The 26,981-nt window shown below is 42.8% G+C and overlaps 1 protein-coding gene across 1 annotated transcript in view; it reads left to right on the top strand.

The window, feature by feature from the left end:
- Positions 1 to 26,981, top strand: part of LOC124789873 (aminopeptidase N-like) — a 244,663-nt gene that overhangs the window by 35,458 nt on the left and 182,224 nt on the right. Inside the window, exons 2-3 of the mRNA XM_047257391.1 lie at positions 10,743 to 11,002; positions 26,289 to 26,480. Coding sequence (XP_047113347.1) covers positions 10,743 to 11,002; positions 26,289 to 26,480 — 452 coding nt within the window. The remainder of the gene's footprint in view (positions 1 to 10,742; positions 11,003 to 26,288; positions 26,481 to 26,981) is intronic.

Here is a 26,981-nt window from a genome sequence, read left to right as displayed (position 1 = left end):
AACCTCTTCATCTCAGTGTAGCACTTATCCCAACATCCTCAGTTGCATATATTCCAATACCTGTCTGCCCCTACAGTCCACATAATTTTCAACATTCTTTTATAGCACTACATCACAAAGTCGTCGATTCTCTTCTTTTCCGGTCTCCATGCAGTCCATCATTCAATATCATACAATGACGTGCCCCAAATTCTGATAAATTTATTTCTCAGGTTAAGTTCTGTTTTTGATATAGTACACTTTGTCCATCCATATCCTCCTCGCTTGTACTAATATACTTTTGTGTCCTTTTTTTCGTCCATCATGTGTTATCTTCCTTCCAAGATGGCAGAATTTCTTCGTCTACTGCGTGATCGCAAAATTTGATGTTAAGTTTCTCGCTGTTCTTATTCCATCTACCCTCATTACTTTCGTTTACCTTAGCTTTAATCTCAGTCTATATGCTGTACTCTTTATGCCACTCTAGTCAACAGGCCCTGTAATTCTTCGTCATTTTCACTCAGGATAGCAATGAAACTATCATTGATGTCCTTGCAGCCTGAATTTTAATCCCACTTTTATACTTTTTTTATTTCCGTCCTTGCTTCTTCGATGTGACGAATGGACAGTAGTGGCGAAAGGCAGCATCTTTGTGGTACAGCTTTTTTAGTCCGTGTTCTTCGATCTTGGACTTCCAGTCTTATTGTTCGCTCTTGGTTCTTCTACATCCGTCTTTTCCTATAGCTGACTCCTATTTTTCGCAGAATTTCTAAACATCTTGAACTATTTTATAGTTTCGAAGGCTTTTTCTAGGTCAACGAATCCTATGAACGTGTTATGATTTTTCTTAAATTTTGCTACCATTATCAACCGCAACGTCAGAACTGCCTCTCTCGTGCCTTTACCTTTGTTTTCCTTTCAATCCTTCTCTATGTTATTCTTGTCAGCAGCTGGTATGCGTGGGTTGTTAAGCTGAATGTGCGATAAGTCTCGGAGTTACCTTCTCTTGCTATTTTCATAATTGTGTGGATGACATTTATCCGAACGTCTGATGGCGTGTCTCCAGTCTCATAGATTGAAAACATCAACCTGAATTGTCTTTTCACTGCCACTTCCCCAACAACTATTTTAGAAAAGACTAAGGAATGCTATCAATCGCTTCTGTCTTAATTGATTTCAGGTCTTCCTAAACTCTGTTAAACTCTAACATTAGATCCCCTACGTATTTCACATCGTACTCCCATTTCTTCCTGAATCACATCAGACAAGCTCTACTCATCGAAGAGCTCTTCGATGTGGTCTTTCGACCCATCTGCTCGATGCTTAATAGTGGAATTGTCATTGCACTATTATTGTTCTCGTCCTTTCTTCTAATTTCGCCAAGGGTTGTTTTGACTTTTTATATGCTGAATAAGTTCTTCAAAGTGACCATTTCTTCTTTGATTTCTTCACATTTTTCCTGTAGTCCTTCCGCCTTACATTTCCTGCTCTTCCTAAGTGACTTATTTTGTAGGATTGTTCAATGTTCAATTGAAGTATTTCTTCTATTACCCAAGTTCTTCCACAATTAATTCCCTTCTGCCTATATTTATCTGTCCAGCTGTTTTGATTGCTCTCTTTGGAAATGTCTGTTCCTCTTCAGCTGTACCGCCTAATGTGTTATTCATTATGACAATATCTACAGCTTCAGAGAACTTCAAACGCACATCACCATTCCTCAGTACCTCAGTACCTCAGTACCTAGGCGTCCCGCTTCCTTACTCACTGATACTTCCTGATGATTCTCTTGTACTTCAGCCTACTCTTCATCATTACTAAGTTGTTATCTGAGTGTGTATCTACTCCTAAGGACGCCTTAGAGTCTAGTATGTGATTTAAGAATCTCTGTCTCGCCACGCTGTAATCCAGTTGGTAACTTTCTGTCTCTCCAGGTCTTTTCCAAGTATGCGTCCTCCTCTTGTGATTTCCGATCAGTGTATTTGATATTACTAGCTGAAATTTATTGCAGAACTTAATTAGTCTGTCTTTTTTCTCATTACCAGTACCAAGTCCTTATACTCTCGTAACTCAGTCTTCTATTCCTTCCCTACTATAGCGTTGCAACCCCCATGATGAGTACATTTTACCTGTCTTTACGTACTGAATTAACCCTTTAATGTTCTCAAATACTTCCTCTATTTTTTTCATTTTCTGCTAGTGACGTCAGCTTGCACAACCAAGCTACTGTTGTTGATGCTGGTTTATTATCGATTCTGATGAGAATAATCCCAACACTGAACTGTTCACAATAACTGACTTCCTATTCACAACGAATCCTACTCCTATTTTACCGTTTCCTGCAGCAGCTGATATTATACTACATTCCGGTAACTAAGTTACGTTATATTCTTTTCCTTTTAGTTCACTGCCGGCCTCTGTGGCCGAGCGGTTCTTGGTGCTTCAGTCTGGAACCGGGCGACCGCTACGGTCGCAGGTTCGAATCCTGCCTCGGGAATGGATGTGTGTGATGTCGTTAGGTTTAAGTTGTTCTAAGTTCTAGGTGACTGATGACCTCATAGTGCTCAGAGCCATTTGAACCATTTTCTTAGTTCACTGAAACCACTGTATCTAGACTGGGCCTTTGCCTTTAGCTTTCTAGATTTTTCTATCTCTTCTACCACATTTCGACTTCTGATTACTCCATGCTCCGACCCGTGGATCGTTACCTTTTCGTTTTATTAACCTGAAACGTCGTCACTGGCTTGGAAAGAAACATGTTTACTGCATTGGTTGACCTTCAGATGTAAAAACAGCTCTTTATAAAACGTATAGGAGTAAATTTTGTCTGACTTCCACTTGCACATTTTACAAAGGTACGAAAAACAATTACCTTTCTGCACTGTGTCTTGTCTTGCAGATTCGCTCTCCTCCTTCCATTTCACCTCTATATCCCAGCTATTATCCCTCCCCCCCCCCCCTTTGTTATCTGAGTGTGTATCTACTCCTAAGGACGCCTTAGAGTCTAGTATGTGATTTAAGAATCTCTGTCTCATTCTCAACCCAATCTCAGTTCCCCTACTTTACATTCACTGTTTACTACCATGAACTAATGTTTGGTCCTCCCTTCATTCACTCTGCATTTTATTCATTAACCACCACACTGCTTCTTCATATCACTTACACATTTAAATAAAGTCTAATTGGCATAAAAAAGACATAGTGCGCATATAGCAAATCACAAATAAAAAGGACATTTGTAGACAAAGTGAAAGTCAGAACCAGCAAATAAGTTGGCAGTCCCACATACATCAACGAAAGTTTTGCATCACTTCGATACGCCCTGCATAGCTATTGCGACTGCTCTTGTACCGCTCGGAATGTCACCTCTAACACAGTTATCATGAGCGTTACCCACAGGTAGAACGCCGCACTTGAATGGATTGCAATACTTCAGTTATAAGCAAAGCACCAGTAGGGATGCATTAAAGACGTCTGTGGAACAAAAGAGTAACCATCCATTACGACGCGAAGGGCAATTGAGATCAATGATCGGGTTCGAATCGTCATGTTACGCGCAGAAGGCTTGTCAGCCACGGAAGTTGCCCGACATGTGCAACGGAGTCGAAGTGATGTGGTGCGGACGTAGAATCAGTTCAAGTTAAAAGGCAGTGTTGAGGACTTAACACCACACAGGCCGTCCACGTTCGACAGGTGCACAGTATGACCGATATCTAAGACTTTTGAATGAAAGAAACCGTGGGCTAAGTGCTCCTGAACTGAATTCGGCGTTCGAAGAGGCCGCTGGACGTCATGTATCGCATCAGACTGGTAGGAGACTATTGCATGAAGCCGATCTCCATTCCCAACTATCATGGCGAGCATCACGTAGTACACTAACACACCAGGGGCTGCGTTACAAATGGGCAAGAAATAATGCAGAATAGACGTCCAAGGATTTATGGACGAAACTCGGATCTGTTTGCATCCTGAAAATCGCAGACAACGTGTTTGGAGACAACCCGTAATATCGAACGCCTCTAATAATGTGTTCCACATATGCAAAAAGTTGGTGGTAGAGTGATGGCCTGGGCTGGCACTACACCTACATCTACATCTACATTTATACTCCGCAAGCCACCCAACGGTGTGTGGCGGAGGGCACTTTACGTGCCACTGTCATTACCTCCCTTTCCTGTTCCACTCGCGTATGGTTCGCGGGAAGAACGACTGTCTGAAAGCCACCGTGCGCGCTCTAATCTCTCTGATTTTACATTCGTGATCTCCTCGGGAGGTATAAGTAGGGGGAAGCAATATATTCGATACCTCATCCAGAAACGCACCCTCTCGAAACCTGGCGAGCAAGCTACACCGCGATGCAGAGCGCCTCTCTTGCAGAGTCTGCCACTTGAGTTTGCTAAACATCTCCGTAACGCTATCACGGTTACCAAATAACCCTGTGACGAAACGTGCCGCTCTTCTTTGGATCTTCTCTATCTCCTCCGTCAACCCGATCTGGTACGGATCCCACACTGATGAGCAATACTCAAGTATAGGTCGAACGAGTGTTTTGCAAGCACCTCCTTTGTTGATGGACTACATTTTCTAAGGACTCTCCCAATGAATCTCAACCTGGCACCAGCCTTACAAACAATTAACTTTATATGATCATTCCACTTCAAATCGTTCCGAACGCATACTCCCAGATATTTTACAGAAGTAACTACTACCAGTGTTTGTTTCGCTATCATATAATCATACAATAAAGGATCCTTCTTTCTATGTATTCGCAATATATTACATTTGTCTATGTTAAGGGTCAGTTGCCACTCCCTGCACCAAGTGCCTATCCGCTGCAGATCTTCCTGCATTTCGCTACAATTTTCTAATGGTGCAGCTTCTCTGTATACTACAGCATCATCCGCGAAAAGCCACATGGGACTTCCAACACTATCTACTAGGTCATTTATATATATTGTGAAAAGCAATGGTCCCATAACAGTCCCCTGTGGCACGCCAGAGGTTACTTTAACGTCTGTAGACGTCTCTCCATTGATAACAACATGCTGTGTTCTGTTTGCTAAAAACTCTTCAATCCAGCCACACAGCTGGTATGATATTCCGTAGGCTCTTACTTTGTTTATCAGGCGACAGTGCGGAACTGTATCGAACGCCTTCGGAAGTCAAGAAAAATAGCATCTACCTGGGAGCCTGTATCTAATATTTTCTGGGTCTCATGAACAAATAAAGCGAGTTGGGTCTCACACGATCGCTGTTTCCGGAATCCATGTTGATTCCTACAGAGTAGATTCTGGGTTTCCAAAAACGACATGATACTCGAGCAAAAAACATGTTCTAAAATTCTACAACAGATCGACGTCAGAGATATAGGTCTATAGTTTTGCGCATCTGCTCGACGACCCTTCTTGAAGACTGGGACTACCTGTGCTCTTTTCCAATCATTTGGAACCTTCCGTTCCTCAAGAGACTTTCGGTACACGGCTGTTAGAAGGGGGGCAAGTTCTTTCGCGTACTCTGTGTAGAATCGAATTGGTATCCCGTCAGGTCCAGTGGACTTTCCTCTGTTGAGTGATTCCAGTTGCTTTTCTATTATTGGACACTTATTTCGATGTCAGCCATTTTTTCGTTTGTGCGAGGATTTAGAGAAGGAACTGCAGTGCGGTCTTCCTCTGTGAAACAGCTTTGGAAAAAGGTGTTTAGTATTTCAGCTTTACGCGTGTCATCCTCTGTTTCAATGCCATCATCATCCCGGAGTGTCTGGATATGCTGTTTCGAGCCAATTACTGATTTAACGTAAGACCAGAACTTCCTAGGATTTTCTGTCAAGTCGGTACATAGAATTCTACTTTCGAATTCACTGAACGCTTCACGCATAGCCCTCCTTACGCTAACTTTGACATCGTTTAGCTTCTGTTTGTCTGAGAGGTTTTGGCTGCGTTTAAACTTAGAGTGTAGCTCTCTTTGCTTTCGCAGTAGTTTCCTAACTTTGCTGTTGTACCACGGTGGGTTTTTCCCGTCCCTCACAGTTTTACTCGGCACATACCTGTCTAAAACGCATTTTACGATTGCCTTGAACTTTTTCCATAAACACTCAACAATGTCAGTGTCGGAACAGAAATTTTCGTTTTGCTCTGTTAGGTAGTCTGAAATCTGCCTTCTATTACTCTTGCTTAACAGATGAACCTTCCTCCCTTTTTTTATATTCCTACCAACTTCCATATTCACTGATTCCCTGTTCTGTACATACAGAGTCGAAAAGTTCTGGTCTGTTTGTTATCAGTAGGTCCAAGATGTTATCTCCACGAGTCGGTTCTCTGTTTAATTGCTCGAGGTAATTTTCGGATAATGCACTCAGTATAATGTCACTCGATGCTCTGTCCCTACCACCCGTCCTAAACATCTGAGTGTCCCAGTCTATATCTGGTAAACTGAAATCTCCACCTAAGACTATAACATGCTGAGAAAATTTATGTGAAATGTATTCCAAATTTTCTCTCAGTTGTTCTGCCACTAATGCTGCTGAGTCGGGAGGTCGGTAAAAGGAGCCAATTATTAACCTAGCTCGGTTGTTGAGTGTAACCTCCACCCATAATAATTCACAGGAACTATCCACTTCTATTTCACTACAGGATAAACTACTACTAACAGCGACGAACACTCCATCACCGGTTGCATGCAATCTATCCTTTCTAAACACCGTCTGTACCTTTGTAAAAATTTCGGCAGAATTTATCTCTGGCTTCAACCAGCTTTCTGTACCTATAACGATTTCGGCTTCGGTGCTTTCTATCAGCGCTTGAAGTTCCGGTACTTTACCAACGCAGCTTCTACAGTTTACAATTACAATACCGATTGCTGCTAGGTCCCCGCATCTCCTGACTTTGCCCTGCACCCGTTGAGGCTGTTGCCCTTTCTGTACTTGCCCAAGGCCATCTAACCTAAAAAACCGCCCAGCCCACGCCACACAACCCCTGCTACCCGTGTAGCCGCTTGTTGCGTGTAGTGGACTCCTGACCTATCCAGCGGAACCCGAAACCCCACCACCCTATGGCGCAAGTCGAGGAATCTGCAGCCCACATGGTCGCAGAACCGTCTCAGCCTCTGATTCAGACCCTCCACCCAAAATCTCTCGTGGTTGTTGATGATAACCTGCCTCCTCTACGGCACAGGGACGACATTCTGGGCCGGCCGCTGTGGCCGAGCGGTTCTACGTGCTTCAGTCCGGAACCACGTGGCTGCTACGGTCGCAGGTTCGAATCCTGCCTCGGGCATGGATGCGTGTGATGTCCTTAGGTTAGGTAGGTTTAAGTAGTTCCAAGTCTAGGGGACTTATGACCTCAAATGTTAAGTCCCATGGTGCTTAGAGCCATTTGAACCATTTTTTGACGACATTCTGCCGCCAATAGTGGCACCGTATCACCAACATTTTGGTGACAATTGCATCTTCGCTGATAAATCGTGTTCTAACCGGGCTCTTGTCCTGAACACATTCCTTCCTCATGTTAGGATCACCAGAATGAAGTGGCCTGACTGTTCTCCGGACATGAAACCAATCGAACCTGTGTGGGATCGATTCAGACGGGCCGTTTTTGGACGTCGACTGCGCGACTTACGCAGAACCGCCGTTGGAGAGTGGGGCAACTTGGACGAAAGCTGCCTTTACGAGCTCAACGATGGTAGGGCACGGCGGATTCAAGGCTGCATCCGAGCAAGGGGACGTTCCGCCGCTTACTCACGTTGGTCAGGAGCGCTGTGAACCTTCTCCCTCCCCCCTCCCCTCTGGAAAACGGACTATTTTGTCGTTACACAAATGCCGTTTTTTGCTTGGTGATCGGGACAGTTGCAAATAAATACACAAGCACCCCTCACAGCCAATTTTTGTTTACTGTGGGATGAATTTCGTAATAGAGGGGTGATGATAAATCTCTGTTGATGTGTGCAGGCATAAAAAACATAAGACATATTTTCTCCCAGGAGAACGTAAATAAACACTGTTGATGCAATATTTTGTCTTGTTTCACTCCAAGAAAAATGTAGTGCTGCAAGGCAATGTGAAATTACACTAAAAGCATGAATTGCAAACCCTGAAATGTGCAAGCATACGACACTTTCACAGGAAAGTGGAAATCCCAGAAAAATTCCGTAATAAAATAGCACCCTTCTATATGATCTGCAGCGAACTGTTTTTAAATCTAGAATCAAACCAAAATTGTAAATATAAGGGTCAGTCAAATGAAAACTAGCAGTAAGTAAACTGTTCATGATTTCAAGAGTAAACGCCATAATTTTAATACATTTATCCCACTGTGACTCAAGACGGTCAATGCCTTCGTCGAAAACCGTTCATGGTTGACTACGGAACCATGACTGTACCCAGGCTTGCACCCCTTCGTCCATAGCCACGAATGTCTTTCTTCAGGGCTCCAAAAATATGAAAATCTAATGGGTAGAGATCAGGACTGTATGGAAAATATGTAGTGGCATCCCAGGGAAACTTCGCCAGCGTACTCGAAACAACATAGGCAACATGTGCACCCACCCACTTGTGGTCGTCGATTTGCTTCGAAGAGGGGCATGCCTGGGTACAATTATGGCTCCTTAACCAACCGCGAACACTTTTCTATGAACGTAAAGACCGTCTTGTCTCATAGATGTATTGACAGCTGTGGCAGTATATTTGAAATAATAAGCTGTTTACTTACTTTCTTCCAGTTTGTCTCGTTTTCATTTGACTGTCCCTTAGAAGTTTAGTTCCAGACCACAGACGATATTATTCACCAATAAAACGAAACTCACAAAGTACAAGAGTCCACGCAGAATATTGTGGCCGATGTGCAGTGACCACTTTTCTTCCAAAGCGCTGGGGGAGTTCATTCTTTTGTTCAGAAGAGGAGGCCGTCAGTATTTACCACATTTCGGCCGGTCGGAGATGACAGAATCGAGGCGCACGCCCCGCAACCTTTCTCAAACAATTTTACAGAAATTATTCGGTAAAAAATTTCATTTTTGCGTTCCTTATACTTCTGTGTCAAGTTCGTCATGATTTGACCATCATATTGTTAATGGTCATAGTTACTGTGATATTTATATGGAAGTAAGACACTGCAAGGAATTAGAAAGAGTTTGCAATGAAAAATAAATATCGTTTATTGCATGTTATATAGTATTTTGCTGCATACGAAATTTAGCTAACATATCGAATTTTCCTTGAGATAAGGGTGGAGGTCTCTATCTGCCACCAATCTCGAGAAAATTGATCTAATGTACCAAACTCATTTGCGATCGCACCGCGCCAACGATAAAACCAGAGTGAAATATCCACAACAGTCCTCATATTTCATAAACGATCGAAAAAAGATTTTGGGATATGATAGCACACACAGAGAAGAGTATCTTGCCATACGTTTATTCCGCAAAACTTTATTATCTGCCTTGTTATTCCACTAACTACAATTTTTTTAATGAAAGAATTTAATTTTTAAAGCTGTCTATAACTGGTGAAACGAGAAATGCTATGGGTTTTGGAACAACATAATTTGAGACATTACACTTTTATTTTGTACCGAGCACGTGCTTTTTCATCAGCTACTGGCCTTGTTGTATGTTGTATGTTGACCAGGGACCTAGAAACGTCGGAGAGCCTCCGTTACTGCCGCAGCCACAGTGGTCCACTACCCCACGACGACTACTGCAGTCCACTTCACCCCTCCGCCGGCCGCCGCACACCGAACCCAGGGTTATTGTGCGGTTCGCCCACCCCCCCCCCCCCTCTCCACCAGGGAACGTCTCATACTACACCAGTGTAGCCCCTATGTTTGTGTGGGAGAGTAATGGTGGTGCTCGCGTAAGTGGAGAATGCGCAGCAATCGCCGACATAGTGTAGCTGAGGCGGAATAAGGGGAACCAGCCCGCATTCGCTGGGGCAGATGGAAAACCGCCTAAAAACCATCCACAGGCTGGCCGGCTCACCAGACCTCGACACAAATCCGCCGGGCGGAATTCGTGCCAGGGACCAGGTGCTCCTTCCCACTCCGGAAAGCCGTACGTCAGACCGCTCGGCTAACCGAGGGGGCGCTACTGGCCTTACTTTACCTCAGTTCCTCAGTTAATAAACTTAACAAACCACTGTTTCATAATTCCCTCGCAATTGTGTTTTGTAAACACCACTGTGTTCTTAACAAACCACTGTTTCATAATTTCCTCACAATTGTGTTTTGTAAACACCGCTGTGTTTTGCCAAAAGAAGCAGCTATTAGTATGGGAACAAGATAAATGTGTAGATTTTACTCAAAATTCGCCACTCACTACCCTTCTCTGAAAGTTATAAATGATTAACAAGCCAAGAGAAAATAAATCGCTGCATTTTCAGCGGAATTATTTTTAGATACTAACCAAAGCAGAGAGGACAGATCTTTTTGAATGATCATCATGGAAATGTCCACGTGGAGGCGTAGAGGGACTCCACTTAATATTTTTTTTTTTTTAAAAAGTGTGAGCTTCAATTTAGAACGGCACTTCCCCTCTAGCGCTCGGCATTTCCTCTACAGCGCCTGCCCATGACCCCCACCACACCACTCACCCCACGCGTGCCCTGCCGACTGCGCATCTACCAGCCACATTATTTTGCGCGGACTCTACTAGTTGCAAATAAAAACGTTTAACGTCGTGTTTCTGCGTGTGGACAGCTGCCGCTGCACTCGAGGTATCGGACGACACAGCAGCCGCCGCAGCCCGTCACGTGACCGCCTGTGTGTTGTGTTTGGCAGGAGCAGCGCGTGCGGCGCGGACTGGACCTGCGCGACCCAGCGCACGGCAACGCCAAGGACTTCCGCCTGCCCGACGGCGCGCGGCCGCTCGCCTACCGGCTGCACCTGCGCGCCGACCCGGAGCCCGGCCGCTTCTCGGGCCGCGTCGCCATCAACGTGACGTGCGACGCGCCGACGCGCGCCGTCACCCTGCACGTGCACGAGTCGCTGCAGGTCGCGCACCACCAAGTGCGCCTCGCGCCCGCCTCTGCCAACTACAGGTCAGCGCCGACACGAATAACACTCTACTATACCAAACTATAACTACTATTCCAATGTTCCTCTGGAGCAAGAGAGACTTTGCCAGTCAGATGCCACGTTTAGATTTTTGATTAATTAACCCTGAACTCCTTCCCCATCCACGTTCAGCTGAGTTACACTGTCATCTGTGGTTTCGCGGTTCAGAACGTTCTCAAAATGTTCTCTCCATCTCTGCACTTGGTCTTCTCCTACAAGGTATGCCAATTAACGTAGAGGCGCCATCCAGAGCAGAAATCGCCAAAGCTGTCCAACAAATAAAAAACGGAAAAGTTCCAGGCCTGGACAACGTCAACCCAGAGTTACTTAACCCTTTCGTGGGCAAAATTGTTGAGCAGTTTTTCTAATGAATGGAGAGCAGATAGTAGCTAACAGAAAGGTGTATTTATCATACAGAATATCAAATTTGCTCCAACTGTGAAAGTGAGGTCACACAACAAGGTGGGAAGTATTCTTCCCACTACCCTTCCTTGGAGTTAAATGACAAAAACAGCTTTTTCAATATATGTCATATTTATTTGATAAATTTACTTCTCTTGTTACAATGATTGTTCAGAATTACTTGCCATGAAATTTTCTGAAAGACGGGTCTATGCAAAGTGGTATTTGACAATATGTACAAACACAGCGAGTGCTCTTTTCCGCAGCATTGGTACTACAATGACGGCATGTCCAGTAGGTTTCTCCTAAAATGGGTTGATGCTCCGCTACAACCACATGACGAAAATCTTCAGGTACTTTACTCCTTTTTGCCACAAGGACAGGGTTTTGTCCACGCCTTTTTTGGGATGAGAAGCCAGCGCTCAGTTGTCTGGCTAGATGGATCCTGTATGTGAGCTGATCATGCTGTCCACTTTCTCTTTTACTTGTTTTCCGCAGGATATAACTGTTCACTGCAGCAACGTCCTCCAGCAAATAAAATATTCTGTGCCACCATTTTACAGAACGTCTGCCAATAGCATACCTTTCTCGTAATTGATCAAACTTATCGACACCACGCATTATTTTGTTGTATTCTGCCACAACTTCAGGACAAGAAATCTCTGTACTAGTACCACCCTTGTTTTTCCTTTTCACTGTGGCTGTTTCTCATGGGTCATGAATTGAGGACAGGAAAGTGACTGGACGGTTATACATCCATTTTACTGCAGAAATGGCTCCTTTTGTTTCAAACTGGAATTCTCCTCGTTCCAATTTTACGTTTTCCTTCATAAATTTGGGTAAATCAAAAGTATTTACCTTATACTATAGCTTTGCGGATCCTAAATAGCATAAAAGCACATGTAGACAAGAAAATAAGAAGGGAACAAGCAGGATTTAGGGAAGGTCGCTCTTGCATTGACCAGATAAACACCTTGAGAATAATAGCAGAACATTCATATGAATACCAGTCACCACTTTACATACTGTTTGAAGACTTTGAAAAGGCATTTGACAGTGTAATTAGAACAAAAATCTGGAGTTCACTGCGAACTTTTGGAGTCCCCAAGAAAATAATAGCTCTCGTGAAGTGCATGTATGAAAACTACACATGACAGATTCAACACCAAGGTCTGCTTTCAGATCCAATAGCAGTGAAAACAGGAGTTAAGCAAGGCTGCATGCTCTCGCTGATAGTTTTTAACATAGTACTTAATCTTGTAATGGCGCAAGCAAAGGATAAAGTGAGGGGAATAAAATGGAGCAATGGGACACATATAGAAGACCTAGATTTTGCATATGACCTTTGCCTTTTATCCCACGGCCTCAACGACATGAAAAAGAAGCTAGAAGATCAGAAATCTGCAGCGAAGTTGAGTTGAAAATTAACGCCCAAAAAACTAAAGACATGCGGGCAAATGATAACAGCACTGCAGAGCTTAAGCTTGGGAGCCAGATAATTGAAAAGGTGGATAAGTTTTGTTACCTTGGAAGCATGATTACACCAGATGGCGGTGCAACAGAGGACATTAACAGCCGCATCAACAAAGCAAGTGGAGCTTTGACAACTCTACGCTCTATCTGGAGATCGAAGGAAATATCACTGAGGACCAAATTGTGGATATTTGAAAGTAATGTAAAATCTGTGCTCCTTTAGGGATGTGAAACATTGAAAGTGACAAAACAGTTAATCCACAAGCTGCAGACATTCAACATCAGATGCCTGAAAAACATCCTGGGTATAAGGTGGCCAAATGTCATCTCTAACGAAACTCTTTGGGAAAGAACAAACCAAAATCCAATTGAACTGCAAATCAGAAGCAAGAAGATGGTTAGGCCATACTCTTAGAAGACCAAATGAACGTATTGCGAGAGAAGGACGTGACTGGATCCCGCAAGGACGACGGCGACGAGGCAGGCCCAAAATGACATGGAGACGGTCCGGTCAGTTGAAGCAGAAGGCCATCAGCAAGGAATAGGACGGGAATAGATGAAGATACTAGCAGAAGACAGAACAAGGTGGCGCTCCTTTACTGCAGCCCTACGCTGCACATAAGGACTTAAAGGAATTAATAGATAAGTAAAAATAAATCCTTAACTCACGAGATGTGATCCCTCAGACAGTGCGAAAATTTTCGAACTCGCTCTCCAAGATCATTTCTGGCGGAATGCTTCTGCATCCCCCCTAACCTTCTTAAATCACCAACCCTACGATGTTTCGTTGTCAGTCGCAAGTTGCATTACCGCCTCCTTTATTTGTTACTGACACGTTTTACTGGCATACGCTATGGTCTCGTAGAATGCGCCTCCTTTTCTTCAGTATAGCACAAAATATGCTCCCAGAAACGTGTCATTTTTAACAATCCAAAGTCTGATGATATTGTTTGTCAGTGGATGGAGGAATATGTCAGTGATAAAAATGCAACTTTGCAGATGAAACAACATGGAAAAGCTTCAGAGAATTAAACTGAATAGTTAATGAGTACTTACAGTGCAAAATCTACAAACTGAGAGAAAGGTATTCAAGATTTCTGTAAGTAATTTCATACTTTTGTCGTATGATTCTGACGAAAAACACTCTGCGTAATACTGTGGACCACCTTCGTCACCAGTATTATCGGGTAACAGTGTCCTTTTTATAGTCTCTTTGGCTTTTCTATTTCTTGTCATGCCCCCCTTCCAGAACCTCATGAGGTCTTATCGAAACGCATTGCTAGCTTCTCAAGTATTCTCTGTCCACCTCTCCACTGTAAGATGTAACTAAAGCGTCATAGTTCCTCAAATTTAGTGTCTCCATCCCAAAAATTACAGACAGTACGTGGTTGCGTCACAACTCTTTCACTTTCAGACAGTGTTACTGCACCAGAACAGAGAGAAGCTACCGTTTCACATACAGCGCCAGTCCAAATGACAATCACGATATTTATATTGGTATCCTTGTCATTTTCTCCGCTAAGGTGTCATAAACACAAAAGCCATTCTTTTGTAACCTCTGAGGGTCTTTACACTGCACTTATTGCAGCCACCATCTATACTTTCTTGTGCTGAATACAAATACACATTTTTAAAATTTGCATTAAGACCTTTGGCTACTCACTGATGAATTGTGGCTCTTGGTTTTGTCACTAATTTTTCTGAAAATTACCTACAGCGTCTGATTGCTGTGCTAATCTAATATATTGAAACGAAGTTTCTTTGTGAAACTCGCCACTCCAGTCTCACAAAGGAATTCAAGAACACAACACTACGACTACTACAAAGCAGCGAAAACCACTGCCTTGTAAAGTGTATAGTTTCGGAAATACGTCCAGTCAAATGAGTCAATGTAGATTTTAATGAGACAAAAAGAGATTGTTTCCTTCTCTGCCCTGGTTTTTTCCTTAATACTCTTTAGTATGCGTTGATCGTGTAGCAGTTTAATACATTTTTTTAATTACAGAATTTGGCCATTTATAGACCGCTTACCACCTAAGACAAAGGTACAATCTTTTTCTTTTTATCTTCTCAGAACTTCTTCATGCGTTGCCTGTTGGACTGCCTCTGTTCATTTGACATCACCCTCCTAGGTTGTGAATTTCGTTGTTGGACAGGAAATTTTGCAGCACTGGACAGTAGCCTGAAACTTTCCCTGCTGTGTATGGTGTTTTCTGGGACGTTAAGTTTTCTCGAGTCTTTTTTGTCGCTTACAGCCATCCCGCACTGTCTTTTAATTTGGAAGTGAAATTAAAAATTTTCTTCGTTAGACTATTGTCATTCTTTCCGTTAAATTTTAATCTCTTCTTTCGTATTGTGTCCTTGACTGTTTCTATGTTTCTATATAGATCTTCATTTCTTTACTTCGTCCAGTTGTTATCTTTGTTCTTTTGTGGTCCTAAAACTCTTCTAAGTATTTTCCTTTCTTTTCCAGTTCTTCTTGCTCACCTCTTTAATTCAGTGTTACGCATTCGTAACCGTAAAATCCTTCCGGTTTAATTATGTTGCGCAATGTTCAATTTTTGCTCAGAATGATACTGATCTTTTATTATATCGGTTCTGGGTGAGTTTCTATGCTAATTTCATTTTCTTTGATCTTTTCTTACTTGTGTTATCTAATCCATTTGATGGAAATGAAAATGAGCGTTTGGCGTCATTGGCCGGGAGGCCCCTTGCTGGGCAAGTCCGGCCGCCTTGGTGCTGGTCTTATTACATTCGACGCCATATTAGGCGACCTGCGCGCCGGATAGGGACGAAATGATGAAGACAGCACAACACCCAGTTCCTGGGCGGAGAAAATCCCCGATCCATCGGTGAATCGAACCCGGGCCTATAGGACGGCAATCCGTCACGCTGACCACTCAGCTATCGGGGCGGACACCCATTTGATTGTATCCATTCTCCCAAATACTTAAACTTAACTCTTTTGACGTTTACATGCAGCGTTTGAATAATTTTTTTCTAATGTGTTTATGTTCAATGTATTCTGTTTTCTCGTATGACATTAGTAATCTGGTTTTAGCTACAGTTTTGTGAAGTGTTTCTACCTTTATCGGTGCATGTGTTATGTTCTTTGAAGTTGCTGCAATATCGTCAGCAAAAGTGAGACATTTCACCTCATATCTTCCTCTTCCTTCTCCTAGATGGATTCCCTCGATGTTTTTCTCTTGTGGTTCTTTATCCCACTCTCTCATGACCTTGTCTAAGACCAGACTGAAAAGAATTGATTAGGGCCTATTGCCCTGCCGAACAACCGTGTTACTTCTGAAGGGTTCAGAAACTTCTCCTAGAAATTTAATTTTTGAAATTGTGTTTGTGAGTATCTGTTCGGCTAAATTTCTGGTGATTTTGTCGACACCTGCTTCTTCCAATTTCAGGAGTACTGTCTGTCTGTCTACACAATCGCATGCTTTTCTTGAAATCAATGAATGTAAGGACCGTGTTAAGGTTCCGCAATACTCTGATCCTGAGGGTAGTTTTCAAGTTAAAAATTTGCTCTGGGCACAATCTATTTTTTCTGAACCCTGCTTGGTACTCGCCAATTGTGCGTTCTGCTTGATCTTCTTGGACATTATTTTGTAAGTGACTGGAAGTAGAGAGATAAGCCTCGGTAATTGTTGGTGTCTATCCTGTCACCCTTCTTATGTAGCGGTTGGTTTATGGCTTCCTGTCGTCCGGTATTCTTTTTTTCTTCCAGCAATCTTTAATAACCTCATAAATGGTTTCAGCTGCCAGATTCCCTCCAGTTTCCAGATCTCTGTTAATATGCCGTCTTTAGCTGGCGCTCTGTTGTTTTACGGCTGGCCAATGTATTGTTCAATTTGATGCAATGACGGTGGTTCTGAAGGTGGGTTTTCTCTTTTGAGGCTGTCTGAAAATTAGTCTTTGGGTTGGTTCCTCGCAGTTTAGAAGATTTTTGAAGTATTTGGCTAGTAACTCACAGTTGTCTTTGTCGTTGGTAATCGGTTTGCCTGTTGACTCTTTAAGTGTAGGCTCATCGGCTTGTAACCCGTTTTTCTTCTTTGAAAACTTTGTTGAAGTCCCTAGTGTTGTTCTGTCTGAAGTTTGTATCTGTTTCCTCTAATCGTTTTTTGGTCATATTTCCGATCCTCTGTTCGAATATTTCTTCATGTCTGTTTTCTCATCTCGGTGAATGTGTTCCAATTTCTTTCCTTTTTACAGGAGTTCCATTTTTTTCCAAGCAGTTAGTCTATGCTCGATCACTTCGTCACGTATCTTATTCCCCACCTATGTTTCCTTGTTATTTGTGGTTGTTCTAGTTCAAAAATTCAAATTGCTCTGAGCACTATGGGACTTAACATCTGAGGTCATCAGTCCCCTAGAACTTAGAACTACTTAAACCTAACTAACCTAGGGACACCACCACATCCATGTCCGAGGCAGGATTCGAACCTGCGACCGTGGCAGCAGCGCTGTTCCAGACTGAAGCGCCTAGAACCGCTCGGCCACACTGGCCGGCGGTTGTTCTAGTTCTTTCACCGTTTTTGTCATTGCTTCTCTGATTTCGCAGTTTCTCATCTTCTTTGCGTGAAGCATTTTAACGAGAAATATTGTGTCAATTCTATGGACTATTTTAATTTTAAGATTTGGTCTTTTAGGTTGAAATTTGGGTTTGATTTCTGTTAAAAAGTGTTCTAAATCTATGCCTAGTCTTCTTCTAACCCATACGTCCATAATTTCTCTATGGTTTTCTTTGGTTATTGCCACATGATCAAGTTGATTTGAGCCTAAATGTGTATCAGGAGAAGACCAGTTCTCTTTTCTCCTTGGTAATTTCTTGAAAAAGGCTGAGATTAGATTTAAGTCAAATTGTCCGCAGAAGTTAATAAGCCTTTCTCCATTCCTATTGTTACGTTTGTGTGCGGGAAAATTCCTGTTACTGCTTTGTATTTCTCTTCTCTGCCAAATTGTGCGCTGAAGTCTCCTACGAGTAGTTTTACGTGGTGCTTTGATAATTTCGATGTCTCATTTTCTAGTGTCTGCCAAAATTGTTCCCACGACAGTTATTCCAAGCATAATGACTTTGTGTTTATTCTTTATGACCGGTTTTCCTTGATAGATCCTGTAGCCCTCTGGTTCAAATACGTTCTCACCAGCGTATCTGGTTTCCTGAAGCGCTGGTATGACTGTGTTGCTTCTGTTATAATTGTGTTGCTTCTGTTTAACACATCCGTCAATTGTTTAAGTTTCCCAATCTTTAGTAGGGTGTTGATGTTCAATGTGTCTAGCTGATGTTTCCCTCTTAGCCCGTATGCGAGAAGTTCTAGGAAGTTTCGACTCCTTCTTACGAGATGTCCTAGGCCCTCCAGAATCCGACGGCCTAGTTGCATCACTTTTTCCAGCGATGAAGGGTTGTTTAGCTCCCGGAGTACATTTCTGTTCAGTGTTTACACTACTGGCCATTAAAATTGCTACACCACGAAGATGACGCGTTATAGACGCGAAATTTAACCGACAGGAAGAAGATGCTGTGATATTAAAATGATTGGCTTTTCAGAGCATTCACACAAGGTTGCCGTCGGTGGCGACACCTACAACGTGCTGACATGACGAAAGTTTCTAACCGATTTCTCATACACAAACAGCAGTAGACCGGTGTTGCCTGGCAAAACTTTGTTGTGATGCCTCGTGTAAGGAGGCTAAATGCGTACCATCATGTTTCCGACTTTGATAAAGGTCGGATTGTAGCCTATCGCGATTGCGGTTTATCGTATCGCGACATTGCTGCTCGCATTAGTCGAGATCCAATGAATGTTAGCAGAATATAGAATCGGTGGGTTCAGGTGGGTAATACGGAACGCCGTGCTGGATCCCAACGGCCTCGTATCACTAGCAGTCGAGATGACAGGCATCTTATCCGCATGGCTGTAACGGATCGTGCAGCCACGTCTCGGTCCCTGAGCCAACAGATGGGGACGTTTGCAAGACAACAACCAACTGCGCGAACGGGTCGACGACGTTTGCAGCAGCATGGACTATCAGCTCGTAGACCATGGCTGCGGTTACCCTTGACGCTGCATCACAGACAGGAGCGCCTGCGATGGTGTACTCAACGACGAACCTTGGTGCACGAATGGCAAAACGTCATTTTTTCGGATGAATCCAGGTTCTGTTTACAGCATCCGTGTTTGGCGACATCGCGGTGAACACACATTGGAAGCGTGTATTCATCATCGCCATACTGGCGTATCACCCGGCGTAATGGTATGGGGTGCTATTAGTTACACGTCTCGGTCACCTCTTGTTCGCATTGACGGCACTTTGAACAGTTTACGTTACATTTCAGATGTATTACGAGCCGTGGCTCTACCCTTCATTCGATCCCTGCGAAACCCTACATTTCAGCAGGATAATGCACTACCGCATGTTGCAGGTCCTATACGTGCCTTTCTGGATACAGAAAATGTTCTACTGCTGCCCTGGCCAGCACATTCTCCAGATCTCTCACCAATTGAAAACGTCTGCTTAATGGTGGCCGTCACTACTCTTGATGAACTGTGGTATCGTGTTGAAGCTGCATGGGCAGCTGTACCTGTACACGCCATCCAAGCTCTGTTTGACTCAATGCCCAGGCGTATCAAAGCCGCTATTACGGCCAGAGGTGGTTGTTCTGGGTACTGATTTCTCAGGATCTATTCACCCAAATTGCGTGAAAATGTAATCACATAATATATTTGTCCAATGAATACCCATTTATCATCTGGATTTCTTCTTGGTGTAGCGATTTTAATGGCCAGTAGTGTATCATCATGTCTTGACTGAAAGTAAATGATACATTATAAATTATATTAAAATTATAAATTACATGAATGAAAAAAGTTTAACACATTATTATCTTGGAATGAAAAGATTATGCCAAAGCGCATAAAATTGTCTATAAGCTAGAGTAATTTTTACTATTTTTCCCAAGTCTGTGACCTATTAACACATACAGCTGATCTCCCTAAGATGACGAATATTATGGTTATCGACACAATGGTTCCTTTATCGCTTTCTGCCCCGCAGAGCTGGAAGCCGTCGAAATTTAAAATCACGACTGTTGGAGGAAAACATTGGGGAAATTTCAGCACTGCTACTGCCAGCTGCGACCTGTATTTTATCCAGTTTCCTCAGAGAGTGGTTTCAAGAGGGAAAAAATTCCACTAGCGTAAGTGTCACAGGAGTTCCGCTCAGAGTCTGTAGCAGGAGTACCGGCCGCCACTGGATAGTCTAGAGACCTGCTAGTTTCTGCCTAAACAGGTCGCCCTGATATGAGCGATGAAGGTCGGCATTTCTGGGATCAATTTCCGTCTTGTTGGTCTCCGTTTGCAAAATATTCCTCCTACGTTTATTTCAAAGTTTACTGACAAGGAGCATCAATGCATAAACACGCAGTGCAATTTCACCTCCCTTCGTTCCTGAGCACTGAAATCCCTCACTTTTATACAGAACTAACGAAATTTTCAAGAGGAACTTACTTCTAGGTCTTGCGGTTTTAATTGCTGTACATCACTTACGCTTGCCTCCTACCCTCTTCACCCCTCTTCCTCAAATTGCGGTTGCATTGCCGATGGTCATTTTATTAAACCAATCAAGAGATCTCACAACGTTACGTGTAGAACAATTCGTACTCTTATGCAGTAGAACGTAACTCCGGCAGTTGTTCAGTTGTTTTTTCGAGGTAAATGTAAGTGCCGCCTACCATCGCCGGTCTGTTACTGACATACGGAAAGATCCAGTTCACCAAAGCCTGGCATGTGACAGGATGAACGTCCTCGATGTATAAACGATTGTTTTACAAACCAATTTATTTTCTAATAACTGTCATGTTGCCTTAACAAAATGGCTCTGAGCACTATGGGACTTAACAGCTGTGGTCATCAGTCCCCTAGAACTTAGAACTACTTAAACCTAACCAACCTAAGGACATCACACACATCCATGCCCGAGGCAGGATTCGAACCTGCGACCGTAGCAGTCGCGCTTGCCTTAACACGGAACGACTATAGAAATACCGTAAACTAAAGGCAAAGGAGTTTTCATAGCAACAGGGTCATGTCTCTGATAGCCCTTGATGGGAAAGTTAAAAGCAACGAAAGAAGTTCTTGTCAGTCGACGTCCGCTGCCACTGGGCTCTGTATTCTTCTCGTAGTAGCCCCATTGTGCCTTCTGAGTGAAGGCAGTGTCACCCGATCGTGTTTCTCCTTCCAGTACGAGAAAGCTCCCATTCGAGGTCACATGGGCTCATTGGTACTTTGGAGCCATTGACTCCACAAAACACTATGAAGCGCGGAAATTAGACTCTGGGTCAACTGCTTACTTCATAGCTCGTCATTAGGTGTGCAAATATTCCACAGACATAAACGTCTGTGGCCTACACTGAGTGAAGTTGAAAGGAACTAAATTAAAAACCTATATCTAGATATGGATCATATAGCCTAAAATTTCTCGAAGGGGTATAAGAGGAAATCTGTGTGTTTTTAAAGCACACCCTTTATTGCCGTTCTGTGGATAGCTGAATTCTAAAAGTTCTAAGATAATTTACCATGTCACTCGTATGTAAAACACGTGTAAGATCTACACTCCTAACGAGATAGAGTAGCTAGAATTTCTCCTATCGTTCCAGCTTCTCATGGGGTCAACTTATAACACTGCCCACATTCTTCATAGTAGGCTGTAAGCACAGAAAATGTAAACTGATGAGCATTATCCTTCTGTTGGTCAACTAGAAATTGCTCAGCTTTGGTGCTATAATTCATCTTCCTATTTTCCCAGATTGTCTAGCGCCAATCAGACAACTAGTGTATTATATCCAGACCAGGTGAATTACAGATTGTTCCAAACATATAGTAGCACTGGGGATATTTCTCACTCTACGTTTTTCCAAACATAGCTCTAATGCCACAGAGACAATTTTCTACTCTGTTTCCCACATCCTATTCTCTTTTGCACTGAAGAGCTAAAGAAACTAGTACACCTGAATAATATCGTATAGCGCCCCCGCGAGCACGCAGAAGTGCCGCAACACTATGTGACGTTGGCTCGACTAATGTCTGAAATTGTGCTGGAGGGAATTGATACCATGAATCCTGCAGCGCTGTCCATAAATCCGTAAGAGTACGAGGGGGTGGAGATCTCTTCTGAACGGCACCTTGCAAGGCATTCCAGATATGCTCACTAATGTTCATGTCTGGGGAATTGAACGGTTCGCACACTGACGCATGTTGACAGCCCAGAGTTGAAACCTGCGGCAATTTACGGAAGGGTTGCACTTCTGCACGTTGAATGATTCTCTTGGTCCCATTCTTGCAGGATCTTTTACCGGCCACATCGATGTCGGGGATTTGATGTTTTACGGGATTCCCGATATTCACGCTACGCTCCTGAAATGGTAGTAGGGAAAATCCCCACGTCATCGCTACCTCGGAGACGCTGTGTCCCACCGCTCGTGCGCCCACTGTAACACCACATTCGAACTCACTTAAATCTTGATAACCTGCCACTGTAGCAGCAGTAAGCGATCTAACAACTGCGCCTGATACTTGACTTATATAGGCATTACCGATCGCGGCGCTATATTCTACTGGTTTAGCCTATGTATATCTGTATTTGAATACGCATGCCTATACCAGTTTCTTTGGAGCTTCAGTGTATTAACGCACTTTTATAATTTGGTCAAAACTTCGGAGCTGAGACTACTTGGTCGTTGTGTATAATTATTTACTGACGTTGCGTCCCCATTTGTGTGAGATATCTGCAGAAGAAAGGCCGTAGTCGATATATAAAATTATTTACTAACCATCCTCCTCATTTGTGGGAGAATCTTGAGAGTTAAAATTGTCAAAAACCATTTATCTAGGAAGATATCTGCCGCAGATGGAGACGAAACTTTAGTAAGCTGTTTTATACATCATCCTGGTCCTCTCAGCCCGGAAGCCTTAACTGAAATCAACACTGTTCGCGAAAGCCCTAATTATGTATTTACTTTTTGTTTCAAAAGCTTAATTTCAGTATTTTCTTTTGATGTTATTCTTCTGCATTCATTTCTGAATTTCCTTGTTTATAATGAATTGTAGTATTCATCTTAAATTTGGGCTGAAACTTAATTATGGCTGATTCATTGAACTCTCTGCTGTCTGTTTCACGTATCCCTTGCAGACTAGACGACAGTTGCTTGATTCTTACGCACTTCTGTCAGGCTGGTTTCCATCCACTCTTTTGGTGCAACGTTCTGGCGATATACAGAAAAAATTAATGAACTACTTATTTTTCCCTTTTGTGTAACGATCAGAGCTGTAAGAGCTTTGTGAGGAAGGTTTAATGTTAAGGATCCATTAACGACGGGATCGTTAATGAGACCATAAGATCACAACGAAAGAGAGGATGGGGAAGGATATTCGCTATATCGTTTTCAAAGGAAGCGCTGTAGCATTTGCGTATACGATTTAGGATAACCACAGGAAATTTAAATTTGAAAGGACGAACAGGAATTTGAACCTCACTCTTCTTGTATACGAGTCCAATGTGCTGGCAACTAACACCATTGAGTGTAGTCGATAACCCAATACGAATTGCGGATCTCTCAAAATAGCTTAATAGTCTTACGTATCTACTATTTCATTTACCTCTATAGCATTACATATTACCGAGAACAGGGTTTCCAGTTAAGTGTGGTATACTCAGCCATATATTTTAAAGTTTATGGGTATGTAACCGAGTTAACGATGCCATTCTTCCACGATTTTTCGATAGTTTCTATCGTTCTTTTCCATAAGAGTCAAGAGTAGGCTATATTTCGTAGCTTACTATTTGGGCTCCACCTCAGCTCTGAGAGGGACAGTTCTTTTATGAAACATCTGAATACAGGAATTCCTGACTTGCTCAGTTTCTGAGCTCGTTGTGAGATTTCATGAACCAATTGGTGATGGCAGAAGTTATTCTGGCATCCTTATTTTTAAATCACTTGGTTATACTCTTTGAAATGACCCCTTGACATTGTTAGATACGTAGGTTTTGGTATGTCCTTGTGCGAGGAGACCTTGTCGGTTATTTTTATTTTACTTTTTGTTGTGTATTATCTAAGTGCATCTATTTCATGTTCATGACTGCCACTGTTATGTGCAATGAATTTGACTGCGGTAAGATTTGTCTCATAGTCTGCAGCAATAAGTCGGAACTTTTGTGCCTTGCATGCAACAACTCTGAATACAGTTAGCTTATGTGAGTTGCTATGTGCGGAGGGGTTATTAATGACAGTGTCTGTGTTTGTTAGCTTTCTGTGCACATTGATGTCCAGGGTATAGTTTGTATTAATTTTGTTATGTCTAAAAATATATTTTGTTGTCTTTCTGAGGTTCAATGTTGAAGTGGATGTTTTTGTGTAAATAATTGATCCTACTTAACAAAGTTTATGTTTCTTCTTCAGTCTCATTATATACCATAACTGTGTCATCTGAATATTTGCAGTACCGCACAGTTTCCTGGGTGATGTCATCTCTGTTGTTCAAAAGTTTATTTTCAGGATGGTAATGAAATTTTTTGAAACGATGCCACTGAGTTGACTAGCCACTACTAGGTCTACACCCTTCTTAAGTAAGTGTGCTAGTGATGACTAGTGGAATGCCATGCTCTTTGCTATTACAGAATGAAATTATCAATAACCTATCGCCTAATGTAGCCACTGTACGCAATGGGCAACCTGCCTAATCAAGAGTTATAGGATCTTGAAACAGAGGTCAAGTCTACCTTTAACGGAATTTTATTTACTCCTGAGTTTCACAAAGAATAATCAAAAGTTATCAAAGAACAAAAATAAACGAGTTACTGAATTATTCTAACAAGGGTGATGCTAACACTGTGGGAGGTATCAAATGAAAGGGAGAGTGCATGGAGTGCAAAGCACCAGGTTATCCTTATCTGTGCAGCTCACGGATACGAGATTAAAGAAACAAAATACAAACTGGAATTAAATTAGGATACCCGAAACAAATGAGCAGCGAGCTGCCCAGATTACAGCTCGCACTACAGCAGATTGTGAAAGATTACATCTCTCCAGATCATCAACGTGTGCCAAACATCGCAAGATTGCGGTTAGCTCGCGATTACTCCAACAGTTCGTCCCCAAAGGCCCAAAAAGTAACATTCTCGTGCTACACTTCCACCTTATCAAAACTTGAACGTGGAGGGGAGGGAGGACTCCAAGCTATTGCCAATGCGATGGACGATAAATGTAACAAAATTACCGAAAATCGAGGAAAGGACAGTGAACTTCCCATTTTTTGCGTACAAGACGCATAGTTTACTTTCACGAGGTCGGCAGTGGCCCGATGCAGTGTTATCTGGATGGTTGGCTGGTGGGTGCCATGTACTAGTTGGTATGATGCACGATGCAGACTGAATAAAAAAAAGTTATGAAGTTGAGCGGAACCGACATTCCCACGGAAGCCAAGTGACACCACGGTATCTGGGCCTTTGAAGTCAGTGCAGAAAGGCAAAAATGTCATCTTCAAATTATCCCAAGTCAGACGCAAACTTCTCTGTCCACCACGTGGATAGACGTCGGCCCTGTTAACACATATGCAGGGGAGCGAGTCACAGTCTGGTTCCCGCTAATGTTGCTCAATATCCTAGGGAGGCATCATTGATCTAATAAGATTCAAAAACTGCCCTCTGATGACAAAGGAGGCCAGATGTGACAAGAATATCATAGCCTGTTTATACATTTTGCCGTTGAATGTGAGATGGTTGTGGGATAGCACAAGGTCTAGTAATTCTGTTAGTTCAACTACTTCTGCTGTGGGCATTTTTTGGTAGTTTAATAAGTTGCATTCAATTACGTCTAAAGATTAATGTTCGCAGTAAGCTCATTATTACAGTAAAGTACTAATTATTTCCTTCAACGAATGTGGTTATTTTGTGCGAGCGGAAATTGTGAACTGGCAGTAAGTTATTGACTACTGAATTCTACGATCGGAAAAGACTCTTTTTTAAGCAGTAGTGTGTGTCTGCTTAGGGTGAGTATTCTAGCATAAAAGAAAAAGAAATTATTTATCACTGACTCTACAATGTAACCCTCATTTCTTAAGTTTCAACAAGCAAATGCATTTTGCATTGTTAAGATTTTCGTTTAAAACCCATCTAAGTGTGAAATGTAGAGCAATGCATGGGTTAACTGTTTATAAGCAGAAAATGTTTTATTGAATTACTTTATTCTGAAGCATGAAGAAACCATTTTCCTCAAATAAGTTGTTCTATAATCTAGGGCGTTCTTCATACTAGGATCTAAGGAGTGCCTTGTGTGTCTATGAATTGATAGAAATAATTCACAGATGTCATTTGGTTTTATCCATGTTTCAGCGGACCTACCATCTCCGTGTCGAGCACGAACAAAGAGTTGGGCAGGCAGTGGTACGTGGTGACACTTAGCTCTGAGCTGGTGCCTGGACACGTGTACCAGCTGGAGCTGCCCTTCTCTGGCAGACTTGTGCGTGACCGCTCTGCCGGCTTCTTCGTCAACAGCTACGAGGCGCACCGCTCACATGAGCCCAGGTAAGGGCTGAAGAAACTGCTGGTGCATGTTTTGCTCACATATCTATCAATGGACTGTATGCCATCCAACATCTCTCACAGTCAGGATCCTAACCTATGAAAACCAAAAATAAATCATTTACCACCAACTGCACAACGACTTCTTGTAACAAGCAGTTCAATTACTTCTAGAAGCAACTCAAATGTATTTCTAATTATTAAGGCTGTACTGTGTGTGTGTATTGAACCGAGGACCTAGAAATGACAGAGAGGCTTCGTCCCGCGGTTGCCCTCAGTGGTTCACAACCCGACAACAGGTCACAGCAGTCCACCCACCCCACCGTTCCCTCCCCCCCCCCCCCCCCTGGGAACTTCTCATATCAGACGAGTGTAACCTCAAATGTTTGCGTGGTAGAGTAATTATGGTGTACGCATGCATGGAGACAGTGTTTACACAGCAATGGCCGACATAGTGTAATTGAGGCGGAATAAGGGGAACCTGCCCGCATTCGCAGAGGCAGA

Source organism: Schistocerca piceifrons, chromosome 1, assembly GCF_021461385.2.
Source record: "Schistocerca piceifrons isolate TAMUIC-IGC-003096 chromosome 1, iqSchPice1.1, whole genome shotgun sequence".
NCBI classification, from domain to species: Eukaryota; Metazoa; Arthropoda; class Insecta; order Orthoptera; family Acrididae; genus Schistocerca; species Schistocerca piceifrons.
Note: the sequence above shows the minus strand (reverse complement) of the source record. Positions and strands in the feature narration are given on the sequence as shown.